The sequence below is a fragment of the Molothrus ater genome, chromosome 3, assembly GCF_012460135.2.
Source record: "Molothrus ater isolate BHLD 08-10-18 breed brown headed cowbird chromosome 3, BPBGC_Mater_1.1, whole genome shotgun sequence".
Lineage (NCBI taxonomy): Eukaryota > Metazoa > Chordata > Aves > Passeriformes > Icteridae > Molothrus > Molothrus ater.
This window is the reverse complement of record NC_050480.2, coordinates 8,796,089-8,820,956: the sequence shown is the minus strand read 5'-3', so window position 1 is coordinate 8,820,956 and position 24,868 is coordinate 8,796,089. Positions and strand designations below refer to the sequence as shown.

The 24,868-nt window shown below is 38.7% G+C and overlaps 1 protein-coding gene across 4 annotated transcripts in view; it reads left to right on the top strand.

Annotated features, from left to right (window-relative positions):
* The window catches only part of MACROD2 (mono-ADP ribosylhydrolase 2), an 851,816-nt gene that overhangs the window by 164,500 nt on the left and 662,448 nt on the right, over positions 1–24,868 (top strand). For all 4 annotated transcript variants that reach the window (XM_036379362.2, XM_054514164.1, XM_036379361.2 and 1 more), the window contains exon 4: positions 19,836–19,865. In XM_036379362.2, the coding sequence (XP_036235255.1) occupies positions 19,836–19,865 (30 nt within the window). The remainder of the gene's footprint in view (positions 1–19,835; positions 19,866–24,868) is intronic.

Below are 24,868 nucleotides of genomic sequence, written 5' to 3'. Positions count from 1 at the left end.
TATGTAGTAAAGCCTCCAATTCCATTGTTAATTCTGGACTGTCTTCTGTCACTGTTCTGTGGCTAGAACCTAGAAGTTGCCATGGGCATTCCATCATGAAAATATAGGAGAAAAATCAAGACAAATGGTCATAAATAGAAAAACTTGGGGCTTTAATCTAAAAGGTAGTTTCCAGTTAATGGCAAGAGGAGGGCTGTTGTTTGACATACTACAGTGGAAATGGAATTTCGATACGGATTTTGCAGGTTTATTTGTTGTTAATTGCATAAATAAGTAGAAGAAAGGATGGGGAGGGTAAAGTTAATTTGAGAAGAGATAACTCTTCTGAGACAAATCTTAAATCTTGCTGAAACAGGAAGGTTAAAATAGTACTCACTGAGCATTAAATTTAACTTTTCCAGTATTTCTTTCCTGTAGGCTGATTAAATTGTCCGGTCTCAAGGGAAGCAAGAGGTTTTTCCACATTGTGGTAATGCTTGGTATTCAATATCCAGTTTAGGTTGTTTGTTTAGTAATTCAATATTTATGATGAGTCTTGGTAAGTGAAACTTTTTGCTTATACATCTGAGTTGTTGAAAAATGCCTTAATATCTGATCTTAAGAATATATATATGTATATATATCCATTTATGTCTTACAAACTTGTTTTTCAATAACAGCATGATTCCACAACACATCTCTCTTTGCAGTTTCATAATTATATTGCCAAGGTTTATAAGACTCCACAGCACAAATTTTAAACGATCAATGTGGTGTCCAGTAAAATATTCTTAAGAGCTTTGATTTTGATTGAAAAAAATTACCATAATGCATAGGAAAAGATAATGGCTATTCTTCAATCAGCTACTTCCTAGTCTCCTGTGACCTTTTAACTCCCAGGCTATCAGATAAGGTTTTCCAGTTAGCAGCTGCATTCCCTCTCAAGAGAGAGCCCTGATAAATTAATTTGGAGTTTTTTTCTTGACTTAACCCAGGAGTGTTTTGAGGTGTCTTTATTGAAGGATGACCCCGAAAGACAGAAAATAAGGGAAGTTTCAGGCAATATTTATTGGGGCAATTAAAAAAAAGGGTTGCTCTCTCAGACATGCATGCTGCTTGAATGAAACCTGTGTTAGGTACTTATATCTCATAGCTGCTTGTTTACATATTTGCCTTCTTTCTGAGTTAAGTCCCTTTAATCCGGTTACTGGAACTGCATGCACTGAAACCGAAAGGCAAGATGTCATCTCACAGTGGAAAGCTGGATAGCAAATGGGCACAGGGCAGCTCAGGAGAGCAGTGAGGGGGGGCTGAAGGGTGTAGAAAAATAAACTGGTTGGGCAACACAGACCTGGAGAGGTAGAAAGCAGCTGAGAGAGGAACCAAAGAGAGGAGAAGTACCTGGAAATGATGTGGTTGTGAGAAAATGTCATAACGTACAGCCTTGGAAAGGGGAGAAATGTAGGGATTAGATCAAGGGGGAGGGAAACCATGAGTGGGATATCAGAGACATGAGAGCTGAGACAAGATGAAAGAAAACTGTGGAGACAACATCTTTGTCTCTGGTAGAAAATCTTGGACAAATAGTGCTTATTGCCCCTGATAACAATGCCTCATTTGGGCTCAAGATTATTTCTTTGCTCAGAAGTAGCAGTTCCCAAAGGGTTGCTTTCAATGAAATACTACAGCTTGTAGTTTTTTTGGCAGTTGTCTTAATTTAAGCATAACTGTAGTCATGGAAGGGTGAAATGGCTGTAGAAGACAATCCCTCGCTGGAGTCTCAGGACAGAAAGATACCATGAACCATGTGGAAGTACAGCTGCTAACTTCATGGTCATGCAAGCTGACTTTAACTTGTGCAGGTGGGGGCAGACCTGGTTGGGGTCAGTCTCTGATGCATTTCCACTTGTGACAGTATCTGCCAAGTGCTGGAATCCTCACACTGTACCTGCTGTGTGCTTCTGCCAAGGACTCACTGCAGCTCTAGCCCTGGATTTGTGTGTGTGCATGTGTTACTGTGGGTGAGAGCCTGGCCTTCCCTACCATGTCGTTTCACTATATCCTACCAGAGTGAGCATGCTGATCTGCTCCCAAACCACTGGGGCCTCTTATGCTTTAAGATCTTGAAAATTGCTCCCAGCTGTCTCTTAATCTTCTCCAGAATGCAGATTTGCAGCCCTGAATATGCATGGTGAGAGTGCTGTAAGCCTGTAGGTCTAAAGCTGACTGGATCCCTCTTACAGCCAGTGGAAAAAGGGAGTTTGCTCTGCAGGATGGGAGGTTCAGTGGCTGCATCCAGCTTGCTTTCTAGGAAGACTGATGGCTACCTGGGGAACCAAGGAGAGCAGCACATTATGGTAAATTATTATTTGTGAACATCCTGTGGAATCTAATCTCCCAAACACTGTCATTTACCAATTCCCCATTTGCTTTCTGCCCGTGTGGTTTCAGCAGCATTAGTTGCACTTGGCTGGTTTAGCAAACATTTTTTGTCATTACATGTATTTGCTATTACATTCTTCCAAGTGTAAATCATGGAAAGTGAAATCATTAGGCAGCTGAATAGTAATAAAAGTATCTCAACCCGATGTTCTGGAGATACCTATACAGCCATTTATAAAAAGAATAAAATGAAAGAAAGAATAAAGGAATATCAGAGGAAAAATATGTGCTCCTGCAAGTTTTTAAAGCTGCTGTATGTTTTAATAGTTCTCTTTTTCACTAAAAGAAATTAATATTTTTTCAGTTTGATGAATTTAATAAGTAGATGATACTATACAGAATTTATAGTTACAGCTTTTTTAACTGCAGCTGAGTAAATTCTCAAAGTATTTCTTGTATAACAAAATGAAAGATGATAGTTTTTAATAAAGATTTCCTTGGGATGCAGCAAGTTTTCTTATAGTTCTCAGACTTTAGTATATTCCATGAATAAACAAGGTCTTGCATCTTTTCTCATGGGTTTTGTTCCTTGTGGTGAGTTTTTTAAACAGTGTGTTAAAGTGGAGCATGTCATCCTTTTTCACTGTATTTTTTAAACCAAATTCTTTCACATGTGAATTCAGTACCATTAACAAATGGTTGTAGTCCATTATTAAATAGATTATGTTAATAAAGCATTCTAATGTATTTACCAAGCACCTTAATTAATATTGGTAAAACCTGTTTTTATTAATACTACCAGTTTCCAATATCACACATTTTGCCATTTTATCAATTACCTTGAGGGAGTAATGCACGATTCAGTTCCAGCTGGCTGGGTCTTTATCAAGGCTCGAGGCTGCCAGCTGTCAGGGTCTGATGCCTCCCATGCTTGTACTGTGCCTTTACCTGTTGAATATGATTTTGACAACAAACATAGTGAAAGTTCCTGTATGGAATAATACTTTTACACCATGGCAACAGTATCAAAACATTACTGCTCTTCCTGCACTCATTTTCTTTTACTGGCTAGAAAAGTGGGGTGTGACTAGGGAGTCTGATAGATTTGGGAAAGCAGAGAATTGAGCCTTTCTGGGTTGTCTGGTTTTTTTACCCTTCATAGATCTCAGGGCTCAGTATAGGTCAAAAGTTTCAAGACAAAAATTATGTGTAGATTAAAATTAACTAGTACAACTGGAATGCATAGAATCATAGAATATTCTGAGTTGGAAGGGACCCACAAGGAATCACAGGACAGCCTGCACAGGACAGCCCCAGGAATCACACAAACTCCCCCTAAATAAATAAGCAGAACACCCAAATAACCCATCTTTGACATAAAGATCCATAGAACTTTTTTCTCCTCAATAATAGCCCTACATTTCTCTCTTGTAGCGGGGCTGCTGGGCTGGGCTGGGCTGGGCTGCTCCTGGCCAGGCTGCTGGGGACAGAGACTTGCAGAAGTTGGCTGACAGCATGAATAACTGGCTGGAGGGGGGAGGTCAAAGCATCTGATCACTGGGCCTTCTAGTACTTTCCAACAGTAACTGCAGAAGGTATTAATTTTGTCTGTCAAAACAGACTAAAGATCTACTTAGGCGCTGAAGATTATTCATTTAAATTATGAAAAGGCTGAAGTTACAGTGATGGATGTGTTGGAGGATGCAGGAGGGGACTTAGTTCTATTTAAATATGAATTCACTCTGGAGCTGTTGTAACATCCCTTACCATAAAAAGTGGAATTGCTGAGCTGCAAGATTTGTTTTTTGAAACTATTCTTAGGACTTATCTGGTCTTCTGCTTCAATGGCATTTCTCAGATTAGGGAATTTAATCTTTTTAAGCCTGGCTGTTTTGTCAGTGGTGACCCTAGTGGCATTTGTGGCATGGGAGCTTTCCATGCAGCTCTGAGCTTTGTCTGGATCCTATGGGAGCTTTATAGGTTAGGTGAAAGGGACTCAGACCTCCAAAAGGACATCCTCTAGAATGCATCCTCTAGGAAATGCAGGTTAAGTACATTTATTCTTCTCAAGGATACTTTGGACCCACCAGTAGGTGAATTTGTCTTTATGAAAGTCTGTTTTGTGCACCAGACATTATACACTTCAGCTCTCAGCTTCAATGAAATGGCAGCGATAGAGCAGACGTTAATATCCTGTAAATTAACGTGGACTGCTTCAATTCCAATTCAGCTGCTTTTCCTTCATTTTAAAGAGCTATCTTATGTGCCTCAAGCAAATACAATGTTTTTATTTTAAAGATTAATTTTAACAAGTAATGGTGGAACACATAATGCAATTGCCTTTTTAGCAGTTGTCTGGTCCTGCCATGTGAGATGCAGTTTGTGTGGAGTCTTCGTCAGTTTGTCACAGGAAAGGGACTCATGCTGAAGGGTCCCTTTCACAGCTGATTTTTGTACTGTTTCTTGCAGGACCTGTTGCAGCTTTTATAACCATAGCTCTTTAAACATGTACTTAAAATGAATAATGTGAATTTAATGTATAGCTACATTGGTGTATCTTCTGGGAGAAAAAAAGGAGATAGAGTTTTTGCAAATCTTACTTTATGGTCTTGCCTTTGTGTGCTTTCTTGTGGTTGTTTCTTGGCTGTATTTTTTTTTTTTGTGTGTGTGTGTGGTTTCAGGGTTTTTTTTGCTTGTTTGTTTCTTTGGATTTTTTTTTTTGGTCTATACATGTTTTGGTTTTGTTTGCTTTTTATTTCTCCTCTGTTCCTCTCTTCTTCCTCTGTTTTCTAACTGCTGATCTTCCAGAGGAGAACCAAATTTTATCATGAATGGGGCAGAAAATATCCATCAGCTAGTAAGGAGTTACTGCTAGTAGATCCATGCTTTTGGAATATTGAAGTTCTTTCCCCATTTTATTCACTGCATGTTTAATGAGTGCTTCAAAAGTCAGAACCTTCAGGAATTTCAAGGTATTTCTCTGTAGCTTTCCCCATCTTCTAAGAGAAGAAAGTCTAGGAAAAACTTGGGAAAGGGTTTTGTAAAATACCTTCTCAGCTGATTGGGATAAAACAATTGGGAGTGCATAAGGATATGTGCAGACACCTTATCTAAGTTTAGAACTTGGTTTGAACTTTGATTGAGATTTATTGTTCTTTTAGATATGCTTGATCCCATTACAGCCTTTAAAATGTTCAAGGCCAGGCACTTTTGAACAAAAGTGGTGAATAAGTGACTTGCATTTAAGGTAAGTAGGAGGTTTCTCCACCCTAGGAGTTCCTATCTCAACCTTGATTAAATAGCCCCTCCAGGAGACAAAGGCTTGGTGTGTGTTTGCTCAGAGAGAGATACTGCTGCTTTCTGCAGATCTTTACAAACTGAGGGACTTTTGAAAGACTTCATGGCTACAGACATCTTGGCACAGAAGGGGACTTTGTGAGAAGCACATCTGCTGTCTTGCAGCCATGTGGCCTTTTTGTAAGAGACACGACATATTTCTCTAGGAACATGCATGGCTTGCCTGTTGGTAAGATCTGTATAGTTCACCTTTCCGTGTTTCTGAGCATATTCCAGGATGCTTCTGAATACTTCTGTGGTATTTTATCTACCCTCTGCCTCCCCCCAGTCTCCATTAGTAAAAGATTGTGCACATAATTAGTTAAAAACTTGCCTTGGATTTAACAAGTTTCCTTTTTGGAGAAGGATTGCATTTTTTGTGGTGAGACAGAATTTCTCTTTTCTGCAGTGCACATGGCAAAATGCAAGGCTGGCTGATTGGTGAATTCAGCAAAAATAAAATAACTTGTTCCAGTATTTTAGACTTTAAAATGTCACTATCTGTTTTACTAGCACCAATCCTTGATTTATGGCAGTTCTGCTTGCACAGGGATTGCAATGTCTTCTAGTAAGAGTCACCAGCCTGCTCCTGCCCCTTCCTTGCACAGATTAGATGGTTGTGCAGTATTAGTAGAATGTAAACTAGCAGTTTAAATGAGAGTACTGGGATTACTGGACAAGATTTAAAGTGGCCTTGATTGAGGCCCTTAGAATTGTGAAGTAGACAGCAAAACCATTATGGACAAAAGGAAAAATGAGAAATGGGAAATAGATACAATGTAAGAATGGATTTGGTTTATGTTTTGGGTATTTCAGAAGAAATAAAGGCATTATATTGCCTTTCATTGCTCTGATTGGAATGGTGATTTTTTTTATGGCAAGAGATAAGAGAAACATACCATGAAATAATTTCTTTTTAAATGCAGAGTTTCATAGCAGTAAGAAATACCTTTGCTGTGGAAATCAAGTGAAGGAAATGTACTTTCTCTCTAAATGTATCTATGTAGCACCATGTGTGTCCAAAAGACTTGCTTAAGACACCTTTCATCTCAGTATTTTTATATTACAGCAAAAAGACTTATATAGGGCCAAAAGACTGAGTAGGAAATACAGATTACACTCAGTGGATCGACACAAGTCCTGTATAATCAAGGCATTGCAATGTTGAAGTAATAAACTCTCCCCACAACTTCACATCTTGGAAGTAGTCTGTGCTGAGTTTTATTCTTGGCTTGTAGCTTGCTATTTCCACCTCCTCAGTCTGATAGCTGTTGTCTAAGGAATATTGGAATTTGTCTTTATTTTTGGTCATCTCCTCTCCCTCATGTGCAGTATCAAAGTCACCCAGTTCTCTTCTGCTACCAAGTGTAGCTTTTCTCCTTTGTTCTCGTGTAAGAATTAAAGGGTTTTTTTTCATTGTAATTTTCAGTAATTAAACTGATTAGAATTAAACTGGTGGGGAAACTGCATTTGATTACACAGGCAATACAGAGGAGGTAAAACTCATCTAACTAGGTTCCTCTCCAGCCTTTAGGCTTTTAATAGCTAAGTTAATTTCCTAGAGGAGTATGGGCTGATTGAAGGAAAAACTATAATCATTAATTGCAGTAGATTTAATTTGTTTTAAGTATAAAGAAAAGACTGCCTGAGACTTTGGGGGAAGAACAGAGCCATACTCCAGTGCAGTCCCTTATTCCAGCCAGATCACTGTGGATTTTGCTGCCTCTAAAATACTCTGGTAACATTTTGGGACTGTTGATGGGTTTTATACATATTGGTAGGAATGATATCAGCATTATGAGATAAATGTTATCAGCATACATGAGATAAATTATCAGGACATCTTTTCCTGCTAATAATGACCATAAACTTGTGCTGGGTATTTGGTCATGTGGGCTTTGAACTGCAGTCTCTCTGCCTGATACTTTGGGTACAGCAGATCCTCTCTAGCTCCACTGGGCCATCTCTTTGCTGACGTGCATATACAATGTGGGATTGATGTGGCTGCTTTTCATGAGAAAACAGAATTCTCCCTATTCACTAAAGTTTGGAGGGTTTATTGTCATGTAATTTATTTCTCCCTGATGGTTAGAGCATGTGACTGCTGTTCTGGGGCCTCTCTCTATTAATTGCCACTAGAAAAGTAATTTTATATAGAGCTATAAAAGATGATTCATCATTTTCTTTTCTGAACAGCTATAAAAACATACTTTACCTGCCTCACAGATGTGCTTATGTGTAGCATAAGATGCCTGTGATATCCTTTGACATTACTGGTCTCTGTATTCATATAAACAATGTTTGTACTTTGCCTAATTTTGCCTTTGTTTTCTTAGTACATTTTTCAGAATTACTCAGCTGCCTCATAAATCACTCTAGCAGTATTAGAATAGTGAAATGAAGTGTTTGCTCTGCACAGATTAGATTATACCATCCTTGTTTATATTTCCTAGACATGGAATAGACCACTGGGAGTTACATACTAATCCTGGATTCAAATGGTCTATGTGAAAGCTTGGAGCTTCTTAAGATCTTTATTTTTCCTCGAGGTAAAGTATAGAAGGAAAAATAACTCATTAAAATATCATCTCATTGACTGCAAGGCATTAGAAAGTTGCTCTAGATGGACTGTATATATTGCAGCATTTTGGAGAAAAAGGATTCAACTTGGACCAGTGTGGTTTTTGAACCAATGTTCATCCAGCAGGGTTTTTGAGCTACATGTATTTGTCTTCCTTTTTGCCTAACAGAAAGATTGGTAAACCAAAAACATAGAAGTCCTTATTCAAGCAGCACTTTAAAAATGCTCAGTAACAGCACAAAAAAGGGACAGCATACTTTGAAGTGATTAATCAGCTTTCTCCAATTTATCTTTGGTTTATTTATCTGTAGAAATTGTTTGTAGGATTTTTCTCTCTTGTTCTCAGTCCTAAGCTCTGATTCACAAGCCACAGTCCTTTTTATTGAAACTCTCAGTGAGAATACTTTGTAGGCTATACAAAATAGCTTCTGATTGAGCTGTGGCCCAGGCAAAGGGCAGATGTGTTCTATTACTTGTTTTATGTGCTGATATTACTCTTGAATTAGTGGGCACACTGTGACTAGAAGCAATGGAGAAAAAAAAAAAGTAGCAAAAATAGCAAGTATGAGCAATTCTTGCGGTTTTGGGTAGTGGTTATGGCTGAAAGGATTTGTGGTGGAAGTGCTTGTGGTGATGGTGGTAAATTAACCACAAGCATCTTGGCCACCAGAGGGTGAATTTATATCATCTGTCTTGGGTTCACAAAACACAGATGTCCCACATTGCCACCGGACAGTGCCTGCCTGTCATCGTCAGCTCTGGAGGGAGATCAGTCTTCCACACGTGTTGTGCATCCAGAAGTCTTGGCTCATCTAGACCATGGAAATATGTTGCCTAACTGGGAATCACCCTACATGACAAGGTGGCATGTGTCCTGCTTGATACAGGCAACATTTCCATATCTAAATTGACCAGTGGCATAAGCAGGAAGCAAGGACATGAAATTCTAAGGATGACCCACTGGTGCCTATATGATGAAGTTATTGATTAGGAGTTGCAGCTTGATGATTATTTTTCTGTCTGCATGGCATTATCAGTGTTGACAGTGCAACATCCTGCCCTCCTGCTGTGCTTCACAGAAAATGAAACCTCCTTGTCCAGCATAACCTCAGTAAATTTTTCATCAAAGCCTTAATGCTGCTTCTGCCCGATACTACCTGCTAGAATGCACAACCTTATAACAGCGTTGCCTGTTTACTGCAAATTTTTGGGTGATAGCTTTAATCTGCCTTATCTTTAAGAAGTGCCTGTAATTGTAGTGTTAAAGAGAGATCTTAAGAGTTTAACAAATCAACTCATTGCTTTATTACTCAGGCAGCCATGGGGAGCACAAAGGGCAGGCACACAGGTGGTGGCCAGGGAAATGGGGTGCAGGGCACTGTTTGCTAGGGAAGTAACCACACAGCACAGCTCGAGCTGATGGTGGTTGGGATAAATCACAAACTGTGAGCATCTGCAGCTAGGAAAGATTAGAAACCCTCCACAAGCTGACAGGAACAAAGAATTGTCCCACACCATCTAAAATCTGTCATTGCCAGGGATTTCATCTGGGCTCTTGGCTCTGTCATGCCTTTGAAAATATCTTCAGGCCTTCCCATCATTTTGATTATTTGTGATCTTCCTTTTCTTTAAAGTTCCTGAATAGAGTTTTTAGAGTTTTCAGAGAATGTGAAAACAGTAAGCTAGCACTATTTTTTTTTCAAACTTTAGTTTATGTTTCTCCATTTTAAGATGTGTCATGGACTGTACGTTCCAAGAGCAGTAAAATGGAGAGGATGATCGATCTGACTAAGCTGACTTACTTTTATCATAAAAGGGGAAGTTTCTGATGTCTCTGATAGAGTAAGTTGATGGCTACACTTTATTCTTACTGTCTTTTATGGTCTTCTCCAGATTTTTTTTAGGCTATAGCTTTTTGAAACAGACAGTTAAGAAAAAGTATGGATAGTATATTTGACAGCAGGATAAAGAAATACTTGGGACAATATTATTAGAGGCAGTGTATGATGTCCAGTCCATATTTTACCATAATGCATTATTTCTGGTTTGACTGAAATACTGAGGTTATTAAGTTCCACTTTCCCTTACAAAGGAACACATGACTGTTGTTAGACAAATATTTAGCCCTATAGGAACAGTTTGGGCCTGTGTTTGAAAACAACACCCCCACGACTTTAAAATACATAACCAGATCCTCTGTTTCTTCTGTAATGTGGCTCCCACAGACCACAGTAGGAGCTGCTTCTAATTTCAGGCTATATAAAGAAAGGATCATTAGAGAGGTGATGCAACATGATCATGTGCAGAGCATGTTACACTCACCCAGTTGGACACATTTTAAAGTCAACTTCAGTGCTTTGCAGGCTCTTCAGCTCCTACAAGTCTGCGCTAGTTGCTTGCAGGAGCTTGTAATTCATTGTCAAAATCTTCCTTCCAGGCTGCTCTTGCAAAAACAGTGCAATAACAGCTTGCCTTCCTCTAACTTGGAGGCAAAAGTTGCAAGTAAAGTCTTGTCTGTGTAGCTGAAAAAAACCAAACCATACCAAACAAAAACACCAGGGCTGTTTCTGTTTTGTAGGACATCAGGTGTGCCTTTTTTCTTGTTTTTTTTTTTTTGTTTTTTTAATGGACTGTTCATGAGTGTTACTACCCTAAGAAAAAACAGTGGTGTGGATATGTGCTACTTTGACTTGAAAATACACCCAGTGAGGTCTCCCTGCAGCTGGAGCCATGACCACCCTTGCTTGACTTGCCTGGGAATAAAACAGGGGCAGATTGGGATGTGCCTGCACCACAGGGAAACTCTTCCTGCTGGTAGTCCCATGGAGAAATGGCAGGACAAGGCCCCAGGTAGCTTCTTTCCAGCAGTGGTCTTTGATTTCATAACAAATTAGGGTTTTTAAAATTGATTTGAAGCCTGAATGTTGAATATTAATGTTTCAGAACTGAAATACATTAGTTTTTCTTGCCTTTTGTTTTCATTTTCAGAGGGTAACTGTTGCTTTAATGAAGCTTTTTGCAGTCCGACATTTTTCTTGGAGAAGTTAAATATTAGGCAGTTTTTTGTAGCAAAATATTGAAATGAAACCTAGTTTCATTTATATATAGCCACACCATAAGTAGTACCATAGCTATGTTTTAAAAATAGAAGAAAAAGGTCATAAGATACAGGTAGACTTTGGTAGATTCAGAGCTGGCTGTAATTTTGAAAAGACAAAAGCAACAAAAGCTTGAAGAACTTCAGTCTGATTTTTTTTCCTGTTCTCCAGATAACATATTCTAGTTCCTTTGGGATACTGGAAAGATGCCTGAGTTTTATAAATTTCACTAATTATTTTGCAACAATTACTACCAAAACTGTTTTTATAATTGTGCTAGTAGAACCTTGGACCATGTCTTACTTTCTTTTGCCTAGGCTTTTAAATATTGATAATGATTCTACTTAAATGGATTAATTATATACTGCAGCACTTTGATTCCCTTTAATGTTGCATTTACAAACCACACAGATGGCCTAAACTGTGTAATGAAGAATGGGTTTTAGTAGACCTGAATATTTTTGTCCTCATTATTCTGTGCTGAAGGAAGTTCCTGTTGCTTTACATTTCAGCTCAGCTAGGTTGTTAAATACCTTAATGATCTAGAAGGCAACTTTTAAGTGGCTGAACAAATCACAAACTGATGCACAAAATGGATCAAATCTTAATTAATCTCTTTCCCCTTGTAGTGCATGTGACAATTTATCACCCTATTTTAGAATGAAACTGTTCCTGGCTTGTTCTTTTCTGATGTTTCCCAAAATGAGAGGAATGAGGGGAGAACGAGCATGGTTTCTGTCGAGGGGCACACACAAAACATGGCCATGGATCTTTCTGTGCTGACCAGCCACTTTTAGCCTTTTCTGAGTCCTTCCCTGCAAACTGCAGGTTCTGATTCAACAAGTCTGTCGTCTTCTCCCTCCCAAGGATGACATCAGCCTCATCAAACAGGTTCTTCTAACTGTCCTTCTTGAGGCACTGGCAGGAAACTTTCTCCTTCTTCATCACTTTCTTTCTTTTCTTTCGAAATAGATGGCCTTGTCTAGCTGAAATTAATACTACTGGATGGGTATGAGAAGTATGGATTTCATTGGTAGGAAAGTGTGAACTGCTGTTTTTGCAAAAATTTCACCTGGAAGTGCTTTGTGTAGTTGTGTTTGAGACCATTCTTAAAAAACAAGTTCATTTGGTTTTTGGGATATTCTTTTAAGTTACATTTTCTTGTTGTGGTTGTCTGACTTTCCCACCAAGAAGCAATTTTGGTGGAGTCCTCAGGCAACTGCAAAGTTTAGGCTTCTTTTAAAGCTGCAGCCTAAACTTCAGTCCACATGGAAGTTTATACAGCAGCATTTAGGAAGTACTCTGGGCCAAACACCTTCTCTCATGGATTTTTCTCAGGATGTGTTAGTCAACTTCAATTTCTGTTAATTTTCTTTCACCCTGCATTAGAGCAATTACTGTATTTCACTGTATGGTAAAAAACCTGTCATTCTGCTCCCTCTGCTTTGAAGTTATGCCTCCAATTAGGCCAAGTTGAAGATGTTATCCTGATAGCTGTGTGCTCATTTCTGTCCCATGCTGCTGTCTGCTGCCTTACCTGCCATGGGTCTTTGGTGCATTTGGTGGCTTTTTTTTACTCATCATATCAGATTTCAGAGATGCTTTGCATATGACTGATTAAGCTTAATGGATGTAATATATAGCTTTTAAAAATAACCTTCTTGCATAAATGCATATCATGTATTGAGTTGGTAATGTATTAGAAGAAGAAAAATAACTGAGACCTTATGACAGTTATTGTTTCCTTATTGAATTCTGAATGTTGTGAAGGCAATTTCCTTGACAGGATCAACTCCAGAGTACTTACTAGTATGCTGATTATTTTTTTTTTCCCTTAATCTACCTCTGACATACCTTTTACAAGCTTGAAATTACAGACAATGACTGCTTTATTTGCAAAGATAGCAAACCTTAGTTTAAAAAACTCTGTTCTCTGTAGAGAATTTGTGAGTGGGGAAGAGAATATCACAGGTTGTGACAAGTGAGCCACAAAGCCATTTTATTGGTTCCAAATAAAAAACCTGTGCTTCTAATTGCACAAAGCCTTCCATTAGTTTTTTTTTCTTTAATCTTTGACTTGTACTGTGCAGTTTCCATATCAAAAAAAAAAAGGTAAGACATGGAAAGCTCAATTCCTTCTGTAGTATCCCACATCATCTGTTTTGCTAAAACAAAGATGTTGAAAACTTCATGAGCTGAATTGTTTGGTCATGCTTCTAGTGATCTTGGCTTTTTAGAAAGAGAGCTTGAAGTTAGTACTTCCTATTATGAATAAAATGAGACTGGGTAAACGTTTGTGTCTATTTACAGAGAGGTTTTATAGGGAGAAAAGGAGATTTTTTAGGAATGAAGCTGAAGTCTTTTGAGCATCTATTGAGAGTATGATGTGCTCTCAATCACACATTAAAAGTAAGCAAACCTGGAGAGGAGCAACGTGCTTGTAGAAATCTTCTGTAAATTGTTCTACCCATATTCTGGAGCTCTTTTGTGGGTATGGTTATGTGTTTTAAGGCAATCTTATTTGGCCACTTAGGCCTAGTGCTTTTCTGATTTCCAGTAGTCTCTGCTTTGCATCATTAGCCACTGACATAACTTTGCCAATCTGGCCCAGTCTGTTGTTTTAATGTTATTTTACCTCTCCTGACTGCTGTGGCTTTATATGCAGGGAAACATTTTAAACAGAGTGGTGATTCTGTTTTATTTACTATACCTGCTGCAAAATGACTCCATGATCTTTAAGCCTGAAGCTTTTTACTTTAAGGCACCCAAACACATCTCTTGCTAAAAATGTTTGGATGTACAAGGTGCAACTGTTATCTCACTCCTCTTTGTTCTCTCTGGTTCCTTGAGAGAAGATGAAACGAAATGCAGTGACAGGTAAGGATGTCTCACAAAACATGTAGAAGAAATGTAGCTTCCATTCCATAAATTACTGTTACTCTGCTCACCAGCTGCCTCTTATGATGTTTTATTGATGAATAAAAATGGTGTCTGAGGCAATAGAGTGTCTTGCATCTTACAGTATTGCCAGTTATAAAGTTGTCTCCTTGAATAAATTTCACAATTAGAAAGTATTGACAAAAATATTCAATCTTTTTTACATCAAAATAAGCTCAAACATCTGCTGCCAAAGTCAGACAATATCAACTAATCTTTTAGAGTTATATTTTTATTATACTGACAGATGCATGGCTGCATGACATAGATGTCAATTTAAGTTACTAGTGCCATTAATACTTGACAAAGACATGCTCCCAGAAGAATTTATGTTCTTAAATTGTTGTCAGATGAGTATGTGCCAACAAAAAGTAAACAGTTATTCAGCCGTATTGTTAACAAAGCTAAAAGTGTGTTATCTCCAGAGAGATCACAAAAATTGCTATTCACATCTTTCCTATTCTCTAAATTCCTCAGAATTGACAGCAGAAGAAATAATTTCTGTGCCTGCAATTGCCTGTTCAACCTACCCATCCATATATCCTCCTTCATTGTTTGTATGTTCTGGCTAGCAGTGCAGGAAGATTTTCAGTTTTGTTTGAGGTGAACTTCTTCAGCATTCAATTACTTTCCTCAAAATTTCAAATAACCTTACTATTTGGTAAGAATGATGTTGTAAAGAGAACAGTGAGGAAAATATTAACACCACACCAGAATTTCTGATCTGCTTATTCAGTCAAAAAACTGCTGGAAAGTGATAGAACATTGTCAGAGGATGGATTGTAGGAGAACAGAGATAGTGCTGAAGCCAATCTCACCCCTGAGCAGTTGCACCTGTGCTAATTACCAAAGAGTAAGAACTGGCACAGCTGTGTCCAGTGAGGATGGGTGTTAGGAGTGGGTGAGCTGATGGAGAGCTGGCGTTTGCTGGCTGGGCTGTGAGGAGCAGTAGGGGTAAGGTGGTTGTGCCGGGGACAGGAAGGAGTCAGCTGGCCATGCAGAAGGAAGAGAAAAGGAGTCAGTGTTGGGAGGAGCTGCTTGTGGGACTCACTGAGAGAAGGTATGAAAGTTTTACAGTGAGGTGATAAACTGACGGTGACAGTCAGATTGGTGCCAAGCACCAACACCAACAATGGAGACCTGACACAACATAACTCTTTAAGAAGGCTGTGGTTTAAAACATTGATGTCCAGTTCTTATTTGTCAAATCTGCTGGTATATTCTTTATTAAAATGTGTACATTTTAGTAACCTGAGCTTTCAGTGTGTGTATTCCATCATGAGCAACTAAGCTTACTTCAAATTCTTTCCTTCCAGGTTTTTTGTTTTCTTTACTTTTTTCCCTTCTCTCCCCACACTAGTTTTTTGGAGAGAATTTTGTTTCTTAAAGCGAGAGTTGGATTCTCAAGGTGCAGCAGACTAATGTTCTGGGTTTCTTTAGCAGGTTGTCCTGGTGCTTTTAGAAAGCATGATTATCTAGTCCATTGAGGTTTTAAGTAACTTGAAATACTGAATTTCTGGTTGAATCTGGGGCTATAAAAATCTCATTAAGGGCTAAATCGTTATCCTTAGTGATTAGATACTGTTTGTTTTTTTTGTTGAAGTGATTTTTTTAGAGTGGCTTTTTTCTTAGGAATGAGGCTGAACTTTGTAGAAACACTTTTTTTGTTAATGGTTCTAATGTCCCTATTAAAAAGAAACCCAGACCTAAAGGGCTGAAATCCATCTTAACACTTCTTGATGTGTTTCTGCTCACTGTACTGAGACAGACTGTGAAGATGAGATCTGTCTCTCAGAATGCTGTATTCAAGTCTCCTTTTAAAGTAGTGGTGATGCACAGTATCTCTAGAGCTGTAATTTGTCTCATCATGAAGCCACTATTTAAAGGACACCACAGGAACTGGTCCCCAGATATGGTGCTCTTTTTTTAACTTTTTTTGAAAGAATTGAAGCCTATGTTAGTGGTGTAGGCAAAAATATTTAAAATTAGATGAACTCTCACCTCTGCTGCCTCTTTAGGGCCATCACCAATGATGTTTTGGATGGGGCTCTATCAATGTGCTGTATTTCAGTCTGGCACAGCAGTCTGCTGCCTGCCTGACCACTCTGTGTATATATTAAAATAATATTTCAAGTTTCTGTTGTGAGTAGATTTTCAGAGTTAATGCTCAGGAATCTATTGTGGACTCTAGTTTTTAAGGAGGCAATTTCAGAGAGGTTGGGCAGGTCACTTTGAAAGGGTGATATGGGGAGTGAAATGAGGTACAAGAAGCCTTTATGCACAATTTTTTTGGAGCCCCTCTTTGTTTTCTTTTATTGTTCATGCCTTGGTAACTTGGTAGCAATTTAATCTTCCTGTTTCCTCTCACCCCAAATCTCCTGTGACTTGAGAATCTTGGGCAGCTCTGGAAAAGAAAAATAAGAACAAGGGGTTAGCCAAGATGGATTTACAATCTGCAGTTGTAAAATTATAGCATCATGGAGTGGTTTGACTTGGGAGGGACCTTAAAGATCATCCCATTCCAGCTGTGGCCAGGTATTCTGGGGTGACACCCTCCACTCAATCAGGTTGCTCAGGGCCCTGTCCAGTCCAACCAGGAGCCCTGCCAGGATGGGGCATCCAGAGCTTCTCAGGGCACGTGGTGGCATCAAGGTGTTCTACCTGCCCTGAGTGAGAGGAGTTGCAGTGTGTAACCTGTGGGGCAGTTTGGGCTCTCTCAAGTTTGAGGTTGAAAGCTTCCTGGGACCTTCTGCTGGTTGCTCATACAGCTGCCCATAGTTGAACCTCTACAGCAGGAGCAGCTTCCAAAGGGTTTTCCAAGACTTGATGGTTTGGGAGCACTGATGGACAAAATGCAGCTGCAGATAAACACAGAGGGACTGAGAGGAGAGGCCATGCTTGCTCCAACATAATATGATGTGATTGCAGCCATGGGGCTGTGCTGACCTCTGTGTGGGAGAAGATTCATTAGGTGCTAAGTGACAAATTACTTCTGTAGTGGTAAGACTTTCCCATATATGGAAAGAAACGTGCGTTTTATTGAACCTTTCAGGAAGCGTCTGAAAAATCTGAAAAAAAAAAGAGTTCTTGCTTTTTGACACATTATCTTTCTAGAAAATAAACTGTAAATATAAATCAGTCTTGTTCTTTGCTGGAATCAGAGGGAGATGGTTTGATTTTGCTTCTGTTATCAAGCAAAATTTAAAAGTAGAGTTCCTGTGAATTGTTACTGCATTTTCAATAGCTGTAGTAGATGCATTGCAGCCAAAAACCCATTTGAACTGTTTTTACTGTTTCTATAGAGAAGTGTGGGGTGCTAACTTACCTTATATGTTATTAAGAAGTTTTTGGAAAATATTGGCAAGATGAACATTGTCAGGAAAACTTAATGAGAGAAACATAATTCTCTGAGAAGCCATTGAATGAAAGTTCACAATGGGGATGTTGGCTGGGTATCCAAAGAAACTTTTTTAGCAGTGGAAACTTTGGTAACAAGTTTTAGCTGTGTGTCTCAAGTCTCTTGAACATAATAACTGAAGTCTTAGAACGTGATTCATGTAAGGATTAGAATAGTTTAATTGTAGGTGTATTCTGCAGTGCCAAAAAAATAAGCTGGAATAGCAGGCAGTAGATGACACTTTGTTCCTTTTAGTTTCTTCTGATAAGAACTCTCCTGATTTCTATAGCAGATAAGTACTTTGTACTGCAGGGAAAGTGATGTTACCTGTTACAGGAGGTCTTCAGAAGCAGCTATAGACATATGTGAGGCTGGCTTTATTTGTTTCTTTGTTTAATAGTGAACTTCAGTCAGGGCAAGAATTAGGTAAATATAGCAAGATTGACAGTCTTTGCAACATGTCTGCATGCATTTATTATTACCATCATTCTGTCTTTGTCAAAGGCAATATGTTCATGGCAGTATTTGCTCTCTGCTAGCACTTTAGAGAGGATAGGTAAGAGATGTTCATCACTTACAGATACTTTTGTTGTTGTTTTTTAAAGTTTTCCATTTTGTGCCTGTTGCTCCAACCTTTGTGTCTTCAAACAAGCACTTCTTTGAAAATGGCTCCAAATTACTTTGTTTCAGAAAAAAAGGGGTTTTTTGTCCCATTTTCCTTCATCTAATGTTCCAGGGTACTAGAACCAGACTTGAATGAGGAAAAAGCATGAGAACATCTCTGTAGGTCATGGTTTCAATGATTCCTCAGTGACAGTAGGATAGCTAATCCTAGGATGAGTAAATAACTTAGTTAGTTTGCTTTGATTTGATATTCAGTTATGCTGGATATAAAACTGCATTTTTTTTTCTTTAAAGAACATTGCATTTTGACTCATGTAGAAGTACTTCTTGAGTAATGTAGAGGCACTTTTGAGGATGAATTTTGGCTGTGATGGAAAATCTGGCTTTCTGATGAAGGCAGTTTTACTGCAGTGTCAGGGGAAGCTGGCTGCAAATGTTTGAGCTGAAAATGGATGTTAAGTGCAAGGTGTTTGTAGAATATCTGATAAAGAAGAAAACAAAGATAATTGTCAATTTTGTGTAAAAATCTTAAGGAAGTGATGAAAAAACACAACAGCAGGGAATTTGCTGTTTACATGCCTCTATTGAAGAGACAGAGGAAAAGGACATAAACAATAGCATATAGAAAATACCTTATTTGTTCTGTGTATCTTGCTATATACCCTTGTCCTGGAGCAGGACATGGTGTGAGCTCTCTGTTCTTTACTCATCAGAAAAACCTGTGTCTCTCCTTTATGCTCTTACTTTGTTTTAAATGTATTCTGATACAACAAGGATTTGTTTCCCACACATCTAAAGGACAGGTTTAGAAGCTTAGGCATTCCTTCTGTTTTTGCCTAGGCACTGAAAGGAAAATATTTGGCAAGACTCCAATTGTACTAGCTTAATTTGAAGGACCATCTTGTATCACCATGCTCTGAAAATTGCTTTTCATAAGTGATTTATCAAGTTCTGGCCTGGGTAGCTGGATGGTTACAGTGCTGAGTCAATTAAGCCTGCTGAGGGAAATCCCAGCTCAATTGCACAAACCCTTTTACATCAATGGAACCAGGATTTCTCATCATCCCCAAAGGTCCCATGGCATAGAAAACAAGGAGAGATAATCAGAAGTTGTATCAAAGTCTATTTAAGTTTCTCTACAATGGAAATTTTAAACTAATTTGGTAATCACAAAGGAATACGGTTTATAGAATTAAAAATGCAGGATTGTAATTTCGTAACCTATTCAATGCATTAGCTTTAGTAATTGTATTATTGTTTTATTTATTAGCTTGCATTTTCAAAGATACTGCAAAGGTAAAGATTGTGATTGCAATTTACAATAAGTGATTGTTTTTGCATTTAGTGTTTTCGGGTAAGGGAAGAGTAGCAAAGTTACTGAAACAATCTCCTGTGATCTACTGGACAATCTCCTGTGAAACATCTTCTGTTTTGGTTCCATGTATATTTAGGAAGCTCAATGCTAATAATTCTAATATTTCCCTTTTTGTTTTTCTTACAGCTAATTCCAGCCTTCTTGGAGGTGGAGGAGGTGAGTCTTTGCATAATGCTTAATTCACTTTTAAACAAACATGAAATATATGCTGGACCAATGCAGAGCTTAGTTGGTTATAAAAGAATAAAAGTTCAAAAGTTGGAAATAAAAGTTTATTAGATGGAAAAATTCACCAAAGTCCATAATCTTTCCTATCATCAAGAGGTAAGGTTTGCAACTGCTGCTGAATTTGGTTTCAACTCTGGGTCAGAGTAGGGGCTGACTAAAACATAAAGATACTGCTGAACTGCCTTATGCTGTGTTGTGTTTTTAAGTATTTAGGCTTTTTAATTTACCCCAAGGGGATCTCAAATGTATGATTAATAACTAATTTTAACAGAAATGTGGAAATATTAAAATACAGTAAAATGTAGTTATCGGAAATGAGTTTGGCTTTATCTTTGTACTTTTTTTTTTTAATATTGTTATAGTTTAAACTTGGTTGCTTACCTCACTCTGCTTGTCAGAATAATCAAGTAGATTTTAATACAAATCTTTGGTGCAAGTCAGAGATGCTACTAACATGTCTACTGCTAAGGCAGGGATGCTCAAGTAGATATCATTGTATTGCTTCCAAATACATGGATGCTGGTTTATTTTAGCAGATTGATGCTATTTTACTTTTGGTATTTCTGTAGCACTGTGGCTGTAAAATCCATGTGAGTGGTAAAAATTCAGGCAAGATGAACTCATAAAGAGCTTCATCTCAGTTTCAGTGACTTCCCCTGCCACCCAGAGGGAAGTGAGAGAGCTCAGTTCTGGAAATTTCCCAGCGCAGGAGCAATACAGGCAGCAACTAATGCTGCTTCCTGATGGGAGTTAAAAAAACTCTATGATCAGAGATTACATATGTAAGGGTAAAGGAAAGGGCTCTGTAAAAAGACAGGAGATCCCTGTTGCTTGTGAGGCTGCAGGCTAAGCTGTCAAAGCTTTTGTTTTAACTGAACAGGCAGCTCTTATTTTGGACTAGAAAAAGGTGCTTGACAACTAAATAAAATCATCTAAATAAAACCATTCACGTTCCTCAGCTGTGTGTCTGGACATTAAAGTACAGGGCAGCCTTACCTGTTAATCCTGTTGGATTAATCTGTTTCTTTTGATTTGAGTTAGTTGTTTGCAGTATACCAAATTTTTCTTTGTTTAAAAGATAATCCTTTAGGAGGTAATCCTTTGCTAGCTGTTCCTGTTTCTGCAGAGCTGTCCCTGTACCTCCCCTCCAGCACTTGCTCCCAGCTGGTAACATTGAAAAAAAATATAAATCAATGCAAATGTTCAAATTCTAATCAGGTTCCCAGAGCACTGCTGCTGCTGAAAGGATTTGGCTATTAACTTTCCATGTTATTTATTCAGCTGGACTGTACTTCAGAAGTTGATGTCTGTTCAGTGTGGCCCTTGATAATGTGGCTCTCCCTCTGCAGCAGATGGGATGAGCCTGTGCTGTGGGTCAAATTAGGATTTTCCATGTATTTTAGGTGTTAAAAGTGGCAATTAAAGAGATGTTCTCTCCCCTCATTGCAGGCTGAGATGATGGCAGCCCAAGGTGATGCTCCCCCTCCCTCCCTATCTCCTCCTGCCCTGACATCCTTTGGGGCTTTTACTGCCATTTTAAGAAATCAGTGCCTTTGGGGTTATGGGGAAGCTGCTGTGTGAGGTTGGGTTTGGGCATGCAGTGAGTTCCTCTGGGTACAAGCTGCTGCAGCAACCCATGACCAGAACCCCAGATCCTGTGACCTCTGGTGGAAGGATAACCATGTACCCTCTTGCTTGTGGTACAGGAAAAATACCAAAAATACCAAATCTGACAGTTTTAGGGCTTAGAGGGTGACTGCTCGTGGCTGAAGGGCTGCATGTGTGGAGTTGCCATCCTCCACCCATGGATAGGGTAACTGATGTCCTCGGAGTACACTAGCTTGAGATTTCCAAATTTTCTGAATAAAAATCCTGAGAGTTTCGTTGCCAAAGTACTCCAGATTTTGGACAGATGCCACAGGGTGCATGTTTTGAGAAGGGAAATGTGTGTGCAGTCTGCAGGCCAGATCCTGCTCAGGGGTACACAAAATGAAGGCAGCCCTGGCCAGCCAACCACCTTCCACACGCAGGTGGAGCCTGGAGCCCCTGGCTTTTGGAAAAATGGCTTGGTACTCTCCACAGGCATTTTTCTGTAAAAGAAATTGTTTGATTCCCAGTGGAATGGTTGTGGATTTTAAATTCTGGGTGTATTTTTTTTCTTTTATCCAGAAGAAAGTGATGGTAGCACTCTGCGTGAAATATTGATAGCGAATTATTAAAACTTTATTATATACGTAAACACCAAAGCCTTCTTTTGATTGCAGATGCTGAATATTTATGATAATGCATAATACCAGTGTAGTTTCTCCAATAATGGGATTCAGATCTCCTTGGTAGTGCTTGTTAATTTAATCTCTTTGTCACTGCTGGAGGTATGAGTACACGTCTTAGTTTTACAGATAAAACTGGAAATTTCCACTTGTCCAAGCTTATGCAACAGGTGTGGTGATTTTGAGCTGCTTTTGAGCTGTTCTGTGTTTGAAATCTTTTCAGAACTAAACTCAGACGAATTGGAAAGAGTTATTTGCACATCCTGATCAAATGTTTGCAAATCACTTTCCCTGGGTGTTAAAACCATTTTCTTGAAGAGGACCTGCTAAGAAACCCAGTGGGCAACATCGTGGGTGAACATGGTGCACTGGCTTGCAAGTTCAGGGGCTGGTGCTTTTGGGTGGCTGCTTATCTTCCCTGTGTCACCTCAGAGCCACATCAGGGCATCCCTGTGCTTTGATTTCCCAGAGCTGGAGCAATAGTTTGTTCTTGCATTTCCCATTTAAATGCTGTCTGTTCATTTTCATGACCATTTGGAATGAAGAGATAAAAGCAGAAAAGATACCAGAAACAATTTTTCACAGAACTGTTAATCATAAAATCAAGAAACCCACAATGGGTTCTTTAGTTAAATATAGATGTTGGAGGTTTTTTTCTGCTTTTCAAATAACTCTGAAGTTTCCAGGATTTCATTATGAGTTTGGTGAGTGAGCCTTTTTTCTTTTTCATTCTTTACTGGTTTTAATAATTGATTTTTAATTAGGAGGCATATTTCACTTTCAGGTCTAGATTTATCACAGATTCAGCATCTCACTGCTAATAACTTGCATGGAGCATTATAACTTATTTGTGCATCATGTATTATTTGTCCCATTATGTTCAACAATGCAAAGGTGAAAAATTTTCAAGAAAATTACTTGCATTTGGAGGGAGTGAACAAAAACTCAGTATTTTGAGGAAAAAGTGTAAGCTCTTTTAAAAATGTGTCCTGAATTTTGACTTCAGAAATCCAAATGCTCTATTTTGCATGGCAGTATTTTTTCTTTACACTCTTTTACATTTGTGTCAAGGATTAAAAGCATATGATTTCATTTATTTTATTCAAGCAAAGTGAGCAAGTGCTGAGGTTTGTCCTCCCTTATGGCTTTGGGTAGTCTGTGGGGATTTTTTTGGGTATTGTGCTCTGCTGTTCCCACCTAATATTCAGTTATTTTCCTCATGGTTCATTTTTCCTGTACTTGATTTGCTGACTGTAATCATGTTCTTGTTGCATGCTGATTTCTGCATTGGCTTGATTTCATTGACCTTAAATTGAGGGTGTATTTAATTTTGGGTTTTTTTTTTGAACCTCCATAAGATTTTGTTGCCTATGCTAGAATTTGGGAGACATCACCTTTTAGTGTGTCCTATTATGATCATAGTTTCTTTCAGCTCTGTACTTAAAACTGGTAATTTTGTCTTTACAAGCTCAGAGAGAGACAGGTTATATTGGCGGTCTCTTGGAAGCATCATTTGGACCCAGTTTAAGTTGGTTGCCCCAGAAGATGTCTGCTTTTCTGTTTCTCTCCATCTCTCTGTTTTGGCCAGTGTAACTAATTTTTTTTCCTAGGGCTTTTGCAAGCATGGAAAAAAATTAATTCCCATATAACCATAAGTATTTTAGTAGATCTTAAATGCAGGCCAGACCTTACCTGTCCACCCTGCCAAGGTAGGCACAGTTTTAAGCAATTATGATGGCATGGGGAGGCTTGTGTTCATGGGCACAGCAGGGAGCTGGGTTTCCCTGTACTGCATTGCATAGGCCCTATTTTGAACTTGGGATTTGCTGCTTTTATGTTATGTTATAATAGTGACACAAAAAAGTGTTTGCTCCTGAAAGAAATTAGCAGACTGACTTTTATCCTGCACTTGTGTCCCTTCAAATGTGTCAACTGCTGTTTGCCAGCCACCCTGTCTATTTTTCAATTAATTGTGAGCTACTGAGCTAAAAAATCCAGTGATTATCCAGTCAGTAGTGTCAGGAAGGAACAGCTGACACAAATATCTTGACATCCTCCTCCCCTTAGCCAGGGATAAATTTTTATTTTCATGGCTGTGCCTTAGGTACATTACTGGCCATGTCCAGCCATCTTCTGGTAGTTAAATCTCCAGCAAAAAAAAATCCCAAGAAAGGAGGTTTTGCACTTTCTTAATAGTAACTTGATAACAGTTTACTGAATGGATATTAATGACACTGAGAAGTGAAAATTGTACAGGAGAAAATTGGAGGCAGGAATGAGATAATTTGCAGAGCACCCTGTAGCAGGATATATATGACAGCAGAGGACTTTAAATATGAGACTCGCCCTGCACTCTCCCATTCAAAATGTGTATCAGGAAGAAGACAAGCCTGTTTTGTCCTAAACCAGGACTAGATGCTCTCTGTTTTGGATTTCACAGGGCTTGGGTTTGATATTTACATAATTTAAATGCAAGAGAAGCAGGGGTTTAAATCCAAAGTTCAAATTTGTGCATGACGTGGGCATAACATGAGATGCATCCGTGAGAGGGAGAGGAAAGAGTTTGGGAAAGGAGCACTGACAGGATTCTTTCATCAAGAAAATAAGCATTATTATTTGGTATTTTGTTATGTCAGTCTGTTGGCATGTTCCTGTGTCATG